This window comes from Mesocricetus auratus, unplaced genomic scaffold, assembly GCF_017639785.1.
Source record: "Mesocricetus auratus isolate SY011 unplaced genomic scaffold, BCM_Maur_2.0 Super-Scaffold_100013, whole genome shotgun sequence".
Classification (NCBI taxonomy): domain Eukaryota; kingdom Metazoa; phylum Chordata; class Mammalia; order Rodentia; family Cricetidae; genus Mesocricetus; species Mesocricetus auratus.
The window spans coordinates 74,907,893-74,917,592 of NW_024429196.1; the positions used below are offsets into that span (position 1 = coordinate 74,907,893).

The following is a 9,700-nucleotide window of genomic DNA, read 5'->3' on the forward strand; positions in this document are numbered from 1 at the left end:
AATTGGGGTCACGAGGAGGAGAAATTGGAAACAAACAGTCTTTTCTCACTCCTGGGACAGTGGTTTTGGCTGCAGAAGAGGCATGGAGTTGGATGGCATCCCCTATTCCGGGTTGTCAGAGAGACCAGGGTTCCTCCCCCGAGCACCCCACTGCCTGGTTCTGGATGCTGCAGAAGGCAGGGACTGAGTAGGGTGGGAGATGGGTTTCTCTCAGCACACCCAGACGCCCCCGACCACCAGCCCCCTTAGCCCCCACTTGCTGGCCCTGGATGAGCACACTTAGGCCACCCCGGGTGTCTGCAGAATATTGACCGCACTGGATCCAGACCACCCTGGTGCTGGTGACAAACCGGGTGTTCTCTGCACCTGCTTCTCTATCCAGAGTGGGGCCGCCCCATGGAGCACACCCAGAGTAGGAACGGTTCCAGGGAAGGGAGCAGCATGAGTGAGATACCACCCTGGCATGAGGGAAACCCTGAGTCCCGGGAGTCTATTTCCATCCTGCCTCGCAGCTGTAATGATAATAGCTGTTACATTATCACTTGTCAGATCTACCTGCTAGCCCTCCAGGGAGCTTAGCAGACTTCCCTACCCTCCTCTACCTCCAAAGAGCTCAGCCTGTCTGCTTCACCCTTCTTCTCAGGGGCTCCTGGAGGCCGGAACCTGGAATGGAAGTTCTAGAAACCATACTTCCTCGTGTCCAGGAGATGTGTCAGCATTCCTTTCAGTCACCCTGGAGTTCCCTCCAGGCTGGGGGGGGCACAGTGTCCACAGGCTGCTGTAGGGCATCAGTGGTCTAGGACAGGGACACTCAGTGCAGCCCTTGAATCCAGCAGGGCTGCCAACCATGGAGGTCCGTATCAATGTATCAAGGCAGCAGGTGGAGAAAGTGTTCGGGCTGGAGGAATACTGGTGCCAGTGTGTAGCGTGGAGCTCCTCCGGCACCACCAAAAGTCAGAAGGCCTACATCCGGATCGCCTGTGAGTACGAGCCAGGCCTGTGCTGTGAGGGGGTGGTCGTTAGCGGGTGTCCCCTGGAGAAGGGACCGCAGACTCCCTGGAGGTCACAGCCTTACCTTGGTGGGTGGAGGAAGTCCCTGGGGACGTAAATCCTCCCGGGTCCCCCGGTGCACTTGGCTCCTCTTCTGCCGTGTATCATGGTTCTTGCACGGTCAAGGGCCAAGAGCCAGTCGGGCTAAGCTGAACACCTAAGGACACTTCTTCCTCCAGATCTGCGCAAGAACTTTGAGCAGGAGCCACTGGCCAAGGAAGTCTCACTGGAGCAGGGCATTGTGCTGCCTTGTCGTCCCCCAGAAGGCATCCCCCCGGCTGAGGTGAGTGGGGCTGCAGGACCCACTCTGCAGGGGCACAGGGCCCCCAGACCTCCTGCCCCACCTAACGCTCAGGCCCCTGGCTGCCACCTCCTCAGCGGTGGCTCTGTCCCCTGGTCAGGCCAGCCTGGGCCAGCTGTGTAGTGGCATGGCGTCCCCCCCTAGGTGGAGTGGCTCCGGAACGAGGACCTTGTGGACCCCTCCCTCGATCCCAACGTGTACATCACGCGGGAGCACAGCCTAGTGGTGCGGCAGGCCCGCCTGGCCGACACGGCCAACTACACTTGCGTGGCCAAGAACATCGTGGCGCGTCGCCGCAGTGCCTCCGCTGCTGTGGTTGTTTATGGTGGGTCCCGGGCTCCCCGGTCAGAGGGTACTGAGGTGCCGTCAGGGAAGCGGTGTGTGCCTCGTAGGATGGGAAGGCATGGAGCAAGGGCCAGGCTGACCACACAGTGTCCTGACTAGGAAAGAGGCCAGAGGTGTGTGTGGGCGAAGGGATGGGACAGGTGTTGGCCATGCGTGCGTGGGGAGCACAGGGTGAGAGCTGAAGAGACAAGATGGGGCTCAGAGGAGCACAGCCCGCCATCCTTGTGTGCCTCGGGCCTCGGAGCGAGCGGGGAGTGGCCACACAATCTGGGAGCCCCGAGAGCAGGCAGAGGGAGGTCGTAGAGGATCTGCCCTGAGAAGCTGGGCTCCAGCTGGAGGTGCCCTGTGAGCCACAGTGTAGCCTGCGTGCCCGACACTGAAGGAGCTGCCCGGCCTCGAGGCCCTCCTCAGCACCCGTCCAGCACAGCAGCCGCACTCCCAGCGCACAGGGCCTCTCCCTCCTGCCCCGTCCCTCGGACCAGCGTGTCTGAGGATGCCCCCGCTCCCTGACCCCAGTCCTTCTCTGTCCGGCCAGTGAACGGTGGGTGGTCGACGTGGACTGAGTGGTCCGTCTGCAGCGCCAGCTGTGGGCGTGGCTGGCAGAAACGGAGCCGGAGCTGCACCAACCCGGCACCTCTCAACGGGGGCGCCTTCTGTGAGGGGCAGAATGTCCAGAAAACAGCCTGCGCCACTCTGTGCCCAGGTACCAGCGGCCACCGCCTCCTGCATCGCTCCTCACCAACCACGCCATCTCCGTGGCCTGGCTCCATCGCACCCACCAGCCTGCCCCCCCATGGCTCCATCCCACCCGCCTGCCTCGCAGGGCCAGGCTCAGTCTGAGGTGGGGATCAGGGCGCAGTGTGGCCAGAGTCAGGGCTCGGTCTGCGTCCGGGCCTGGGCTCGATTTAGGGTCTAATGCAACCTGAGGACAGGATGTAGGCTCAGCCTGGGGCTGCACATCCACCTGTGCCTGGGACCAGAAGGGCAGTCGTGTGACTAAGAGCCCTTCCCACCTCAGGACCAGGACAAGCCTCCCTGGGTGGGGAGAGCCAAGCAGCCCCTGGCATCATCGCGCCTCCCTGTCATCAGCATGTGTCATCAAGGCTAGCTGGACAGCTCAAGGTCCTACAAGATCGGAGGGCTTGACCCTGGCTTTGTACCCAAGGTCAAGCCAGCTGGCCCTGCCTGGTCCGGATGACTAGTGGGCCACACAGGCAGGCTACCCAGGCCAGCTTCCCGAGCTGACTGCGCTGTTTGCTTTCTTGTCCAGTGGATGGGAGCTGGAGCTCGTGGAGCAAGTGGTCGGCCTGTGGGCTCGACTGCACCCACTGGCGGAGCCGCGAGTGCTCTGACCCAGCACCCCGCAACGGAGGTGAGGAGTGCCGGGGTGCTGACCTGGACACCCGCAACTGCACCAGTGACCTCTGCCTGCACAGTGAGTCCTCTCTGCCCCAGGGGTCGCTTCCGTTTGCCAGAGTTGACCCTGTCCGGCCACAGAGGTGGTGGTCAAGGCCGCCATTCTCTTGCCATCAACTGTGTCTCTCCAAAGCTCAGGGTCCCTGGGTTCCCCTTCATCTCTAACACCCGTCCATGTGCTCACAGACTCACCACCGTCCTCCCGAGACACCCACAGATGTGAACCTTGACCCGTGTACACCCCTCTGCTCTCCCACAGCCTTGGAGTTATCCCATCCCCCAAGCTCACATATAAGTCTTGTGGGGATGCTGGGCTCGTGAGACCTGTTAATTACAAGGCCATAACTAACAATTAAAGATCTCTGTTGGATTTTTTTTTCTCTAGACTACACCCTCCCCTATTCTTTCAATTAAAAACCTAATTATCTGTGTCAATTCCTTTCTGATGGACATTTCTTCCATTATGCAAAACTCTCAAAAATCAATAGAGCTTCCTCCAAGTGGTTAGCCCCCCGCCTCACCCCAGTTCCAGGGCTGACGGTATGCGTAAGGGCTCAAAGTGACCTGGAAACGGGCGCGAAGCTGACCACCCGTGTGTTTGTCCATTACTGTAATGAAATAGAGAAAGAGGTTTGTTAGTTTTAGAGGCTTAAATTCCAAATAGCATGAGGCGGGCTCTGACAAATGCAACTGTCCCCGTCCCCCCACCCCCGCAGCCACACTGCTTAGAGGCAGATGGTACCATGTCAGTATTGCATACAAGAGAGAGATCACATGTAAGAGAGAGAGAGAAACAGAGACAGACACACGGAGAGATGGACACCCCCCCCCCCCCATGGAATGAGAACAGCTCTCACAAATGATATGATTAACGCCCTCCCACCAGGCCCCGCCTCTTAAGAGGTCCCACTGCCTCTTACACTGACACACTGGGGGCCAGGCCTGTCATACATGAATTCTCATGAGGCTCGTGTAAACTATAGCACCGCACTTTGGGTATCCCAGGAGCACACCTCGCCCCTGCCACCCTGGCCCGCAGCCTGGCAGCCACGCATAGACCGTCCATCACCTCAGGGAAGTAGCTCTTCTCGTCCTCCACTCTCCTGGCAACCTCAGGCCACCTCTTATGCCTGTGAGGAATACAACCTGTTCAGTGCGGGACTAGAACGCACGCCAACCTGTGCTCCCTGCCTTCCGTCCACCGCCGGGCGGGGGGGGGGTGCTGAAGCCTTATTCTCCCGTCTCCCCACGCCCCCTGCAGCCCTGCCGTTCCCAAGGCCATCCTTTCTCTTGCAGCTGCTTCTGGCCCGGAGGACGTGGCTCTGTACATAGGCCTCGTGGCCGTGGCCGTGTGCCTCATCTTGCTGCTGCTCGTCCTCATCCTCATTTACTGCCGCAAGAAGGAAGGGCTGGACTCAGACGTGGCCGACTCGTCTATCCTCACCTCAGGCTTCCAGCCTGTCAGCATCAAGCCCAACAAGGCAGGTGAGGTGGCCCCTCCCCCAGCTCTGCTGCCTGAGTCCCCAAGGCAGGGGCCGTTGCGGGAGGAGTCCCTCTGAGCCACCAGCGGAGTCTGTCTTTATCCCATAGACAATCCCCATCTGCTCACCATCCAGCCAGACCTCAGCACCACCACCACCACCTACCAGGGCAGTCTGTGTCCCCGGCAGGATGGGTCCAGCCCCAAGTTCCAGCTCTCCAATGGTCACCTGCTCAGCCCGCTGGGTGGTGGCCGTCATACCCTGCACCACAGCTCACCCACCTCTGAGGCTGAGGAATTCGTCTCCCGCCTTTCCACCCAAAACTACTTTCGCACCCTGCCCCGCGGCACCAGCAACATGGCCTACGGGACCTTCAACTTCCTCGGGGGCCGGCTGATGATCCCTAATACAGGTAGGACCCCAGAGCTCCCCAGAGAGCATGGGGGCTCAGACTAGTCTCCTCTTCCTCCCAGAGAAGACCAGAACAGCCCAGGTGATCCTCCCCCGTGCACCAGCCTCTGTGGAGGGCTGAGTCTGGCTAGCGGGAGAGGAGGTCATTAAGGGAAGAACGCAGCTACAGTGAAGCAGTGGAACAGTGCGTCCTTGCTGCCTGTGGACGTGAAAATATTGTCTGTTCATTTGTCAGAGAGTCGGCCTTACATGTGGTGGGCTCCGTGTTGGGCCCCAGGCTCGGAAGTAGGGCAAACGCCAGACCCCAGAGGCTCACAAATGGCCAAGAGAGCAGAGCACCCCTTAGACTCTCCCCACTGCATCCTGGGTCCTATCTGCCACTCCGCACAAGCGTCTCAGACAGGGTCCCTGAGACATTTCGGGCCATGTGTGGAGAAATCGCTGCGACCATTAACAAGGCTGAGTCCTCCACTCTGAAATCCCTGCTCCCTCTCTTTGGGTGACCCCCATGTACCCCTGATCTCCTTGCCCGTCTCCGGCATTCCTCAGAACTCCCTCTCTGCCATTTCTCTCCAAGTGCTCTGGCCCACTCTGCCGTCCAGCCCACAGCTCTCCCAGGCCTTAGAGCTCACACTCTCGCAGGCAGCTCCGTCCGCATGTCTCACAGCACCTGTCTTTGTGCCCAAAACAGAATCGGCTCCCACCCTTTCCCCAGCCCGTACTCAGCGCAGGCTTTGCCTCAGCTAGAGACAGGCTGGGGGTCACCTTGGTCCCTGTTCTGTCTCCTTCACCCCTCACACCAGTCAGCTGTAGTCGCATACTGTTGTGTTCCCTGTGCTCGCCCTTCCCAACAGCGGCTGCCTCCTCCGGTTTCCCAGCTTGCCCCGATACTTTACCACGCCCAGACCGTCCCACTCCTTAACTCATCCCCAGCCCCAAACGTTCGCTGAACAAACCCAGAGTTGATTATGTCCCTCCCCTACTCATCTCCTTCTAGGGCTCCCTGCTGCTCCCAAAATGCCACATGACAAGGCTGGCATGCCCCCCCCCGCTAGCTGCAGTGTGCTCATGCCTCCGGTTTACACTTTGTAAGTGACAGTCTCTACAGGGCCTTGGCACGTGAACACACCATGCTACCCCTGCCTCATCTGCCGGTGCTGCCTGCGCCCCACACCCCCCCACACAGGACAGGGTACGATAAATCCTCATGGGGCAGAGAGCTGAGACAGTAGCTGTCAGCTCCACCGAAAAGGCAGACAGACAGGCGGTGGGTGCTTAGTGGCCCCTGGCAGTGCGGGAGGCTGCCCGTTTCCCCTGTGCGCCTTACTGGCGTCTACTTGGCCCTCTCCTTGCTGGACTCAGAGCCAGCACCCTTTTTCCTCTCAGTTCCTGGGTGCCCAGCATGAGTATTCAATTCTGAAGGAGCATGCAGGTACGTGCACCTCCCTCCAGCCAGCATTCACGCCAGGGTGTGTGTGGTTGTCTCCAGCAAGAGCAACCCCGGGGCTCTAGAAACAGCACGGGATAGTGAGGGAAGCGACAGCCGCAAGCCGTGGTCAATAGATGCCCTCGTCTGTGAGGCAGCCACACATCACTTAACCACAGCACACAGGTGGTGGATGTCCTAGAGTGCACTTACACAAGCCCAGCGACTCTGGTGTCAGAGCGTGGAGCCCCGCGGAGCAACACTGCACACTGGCAGACTGTGATGTCCTTATACAGCACTGACTGGCCTGGAAGTCCAGCCCAGCACACCCTGGAGCCACATCTCCCTGCTTTAGGGACAAAGTCACAGAATCCCCCCTTTCCTGAGTGAGCTGAGAGGTTCCTCGTGTGTGTGTGGGTCCTATCCTTGGAGGGCGGCCTCACTCTGCTCCATCCTTCTGGAGACCCCACACTCCCCTCCCCGACACACGCTGATACCACTCCTGAGAGCATCTGGGGCAGGGCGCAGCAGTGGGATGGGAAGACATCTGGGCCGATGATGCTGTCCCTAGAGGCCTGCTAGAGGCCCGTCACTGCCTGCAAGGGTGAAGACAGTGGCTGGAAGTGACCAGCTCTAAGAGGCAACAGGACCAATAGGGAGGAGCTTGAGCAGGGCGGAAGGAACTGCTGATTGTAGCTCAGAGTGAGTGGCAGGCCTTAAATGGCAGGCCCACAAGATGGGAAGACTTTAAGCAGAAAATGCCAATGCAAATTATATCATTTGGATACCAGGGGAGGTGGGGACAGCATACGTGGTCTCTTCTTTGCTAATTATGCTTTTTCCTGGCTGTTTTACCTCAGATGTTCTTGGAGTCTCCCTGACTCAGTCGTGCCTGTGTGGGTGGCGGGACGGTACAGTAGTCCCTGAAGCATCTCTGTCTTCAGACAAGGCAGGCTACAGGGGAAAGTTATGGTCTGGCTAGTTCACAGGGTGCTGGGTATGTGTAGCCATAAGTCCTGGCCTTTGCTGTTACAGGAATCAGCCTCCTCATTCCCCCAGATGCCATCCCCCGGGGAAAGATCTACGAGATCTACCTCACACTGCACAAGCCAGAAGACGTGAGGTGTGGGCCTGGGCCCTGCAGGGGTTGGGGGCTGGGAGGGCGCCCACCTGCTGTCCTGAATCACACGCACACAGACACACACACACACATACCCTGCACATGCGCCCAGCCCTGCTGTGCCTTTTCTGACCTGGCCTGAGGGAGGACGGGGATGAGGCACCCTGCTTTGCAGCTCCTGTGCCCTACCCAAAGCTCGTCCCCTAGCCTCAGTCTCTAGGATTGGCCGTTGACGCCTTTCCCTCCCGGCCCGTGTTTCTCCACTTGAGGTTGCCCCTAGCCGGCTGTCAGACCCTGCTGAGTCCCATCGTTAGCTGTGGGCCTCCAGGGGTCCTGCTCACCCGGCCAGTCATCCTTGCCATGGACCACTGCGGAGAGCCCCGCCCGGACAGCTGGAGCCTGTACCTCAAAAAGCAGTCCTGCGAGGGCAGCTGGGAGGTAAGCAGCGAACAGCAGCTGCCCACCCCAGACGCTGGCCTCACAGTGAGCATGGCCTCCCATTCCTTTGCCCTCGGCCTTTGATAACTGTGTGGTCCCGAGTCTCCCTCGCTCCGGCCACGCCTTAGAGCTGAGGGTGGCCTGGTGGCTCTGAGGATTCCTAAGGTCAGGAACTGACCCTTCAGCCCCTACCCCACAGGATGTGCTACACCTTGGTGAGGAGTCGCCCTGTCACCTCTATTACTGCCAGCTGGAGGCGGGTGCCTGCTATGTCTTCACTGAGCAGCTCGGCCGCTTTGCCCTGGTGGGAGAGGCCCTCAGTGTGGCTGCCACCAAGCGCCTCAAACTCCTGCTGTTTGCTCCCGTGGCCTGCACGTCCCTCGAGTACAGCATCCGTGTGTACTGCCTGCATGACACCCACGATGCACTCAAGGTACTTACGCGGGCTGACCGCCCCGCCCCGAGCAGGGGGTGCCCCCACCCTCGGGCCTTGCTTGACCGTCTGGGCCCCGCAGGAGGTGGTGCAGTTGGAGAAGCAGCTGGGCGGACAGCTGATCCAGGAGCCTCGCGTCCTGCACTTCAAAGACAGCTACCACAACCTACGCCTGTCCATCCACGATGTGCCCAGCTCCCTGTGGAAGAGCAAGCTCCTGGTCAGCTACCAGGTGAGGCCCCCGCCATGGCCAGAGCGCCACGGTCCGGTGCTGGGCACACTTGATGCGGCCTCCCTGTCCCTCCCCGCAGGAGATCCCCTTCTATCACATCTGGAACGGCACCCAGCAGTATCTGCACTGCACCTTCACCTTGGAGCGCGTCAACCCCAGCACCAGTGACCTGGCCTGCAAGGTGTGGGTGTGGCAGGTGGAGGGAGATGGGCAGAGTTTCAGCATCAACTGTAACATCACTAAGGTGGGCCGAAAGATGATGTACTCCCACCCCCGCCCGCCCCGCCCCGCCCCGCCAGAACCGCTTCATCCCTGGACCTAGCTGCCAACGTGCCACCAGCCCTATCCACTCTTCTAGCTTCTTCCAAGTTGCTGGGGACTTGTACAAGTGCAGTGGGATATGGGGAGGGGGGGCAGGAGGAGGTAGAGTTGGTCTGGGGCCCTGAGGGCCTCACGAAGAGGGACTTTAAGAAGGGTGAGCAGGAGTCTGACAGAAAGTGGGGTGGGAAGCACATTTTTGGCAGTGAGAACTGAGTTGAGGCATTTGGTGAGATAAGGACGAGTGTGAGCATCAGTGCCGGCCGCGGGTGGGGGCATGGAACGTCATAAGAGGCTTCCTCTAACACTCACTGTGGCTACATCTAAGACCCCAAAGCCTAGAGCACTGGTGCATAAGGGAGAGGATGCCCAAGGCCCTGCCGTCCCCATTGTCTGGGGTGGTCTGGAAACCCCCCTCAGCAGGGGCAGCAGTGTGCTGAGCTCTGACTGGCACCTGTTGCATTCTCCACACAACCCAGGACACGAGGTTTGCAGAATTGCTGGCTCTGGAGAGTGAAGGGGGGGTCCCAGCCCTGGTGGGCCCCAGTGCCTTCAAGATCCCCTTCCTCATTCGGCAAAAGATCATTACCAGCCTAGACCCACCTTGCAGCCGGGGTGCCGACTGGCGGACCCTAGCCCAGAAACTTCACCTGGACAGGTGGGTGGAGATAGGCAGAGTGGGGGCTTACAGGGGTGGACAGGGGGCTTTCAGGGCCTGTGCCACAACCA

The 9,700-nt window shown here is 59.9% G+C and overlaps 1 protein-coding gene across 4 annotated transcripts in view; it reads left to right on the forward strand.

Moving 5' to 3' along the window:
- Positions 1-9,700, forward strand: part of Unc5a (unc-5 netrin receptor A) — a 55,888-nt gene that overhangs the window by 44,817 nt on the left and 1,371 nt on the right. Inside the window, exons 3-15 of one of the 4 annotated variants that reach the window (XM_040756014.1) lie at positions 834-980; positions 1,230-1,333; positions 1,496-1,676; positions 2,232-2,399; positions 2,967-3,131; positions 4,409-4,597; positions 4,703-5,005; positions 7,466-7,553; positions 7,820-7,988; positions 8,188-8,421; positions 8,504-8,653; positions 8,733-8,897; positions 9,451-9,629. In XM_040756014.1, the coding sequence (XP_040611948.1) occupies positions 834-980; positions 1,230-1,333; positions 1,496-1,676; positions 2,232-2,399; positions 2,967-3,131; positions 4,409-4,597; positions 4,703-5,005; positions 7,466-7,553; positions 7,820-7,988; positions 8,188-8,421; positions 8,504-8,653; positions 8,733-8,897; positions 9,451-9,629 (2,242 nt within the window). The remainder of the gene's footprint in view (positions 1-833; positions 981-1,229; positions 1,334-1,495; positions 1,677-2,231; positions 2,400-2,966; positions 3,132-4,408; positions 4,598-4,702; positions 5,006-7,465; positions 7,554-7,819; positions 7,989-8,187; positions 8,422-8,503; positions 8,654-8,732; positions 8,898-9,450; positions 9,630-9,700) is intronic. The other 3 variants (XM_040756015.1, XM_040756017.1, XM_005078345.4) reach the window with 3 other exon arrangements.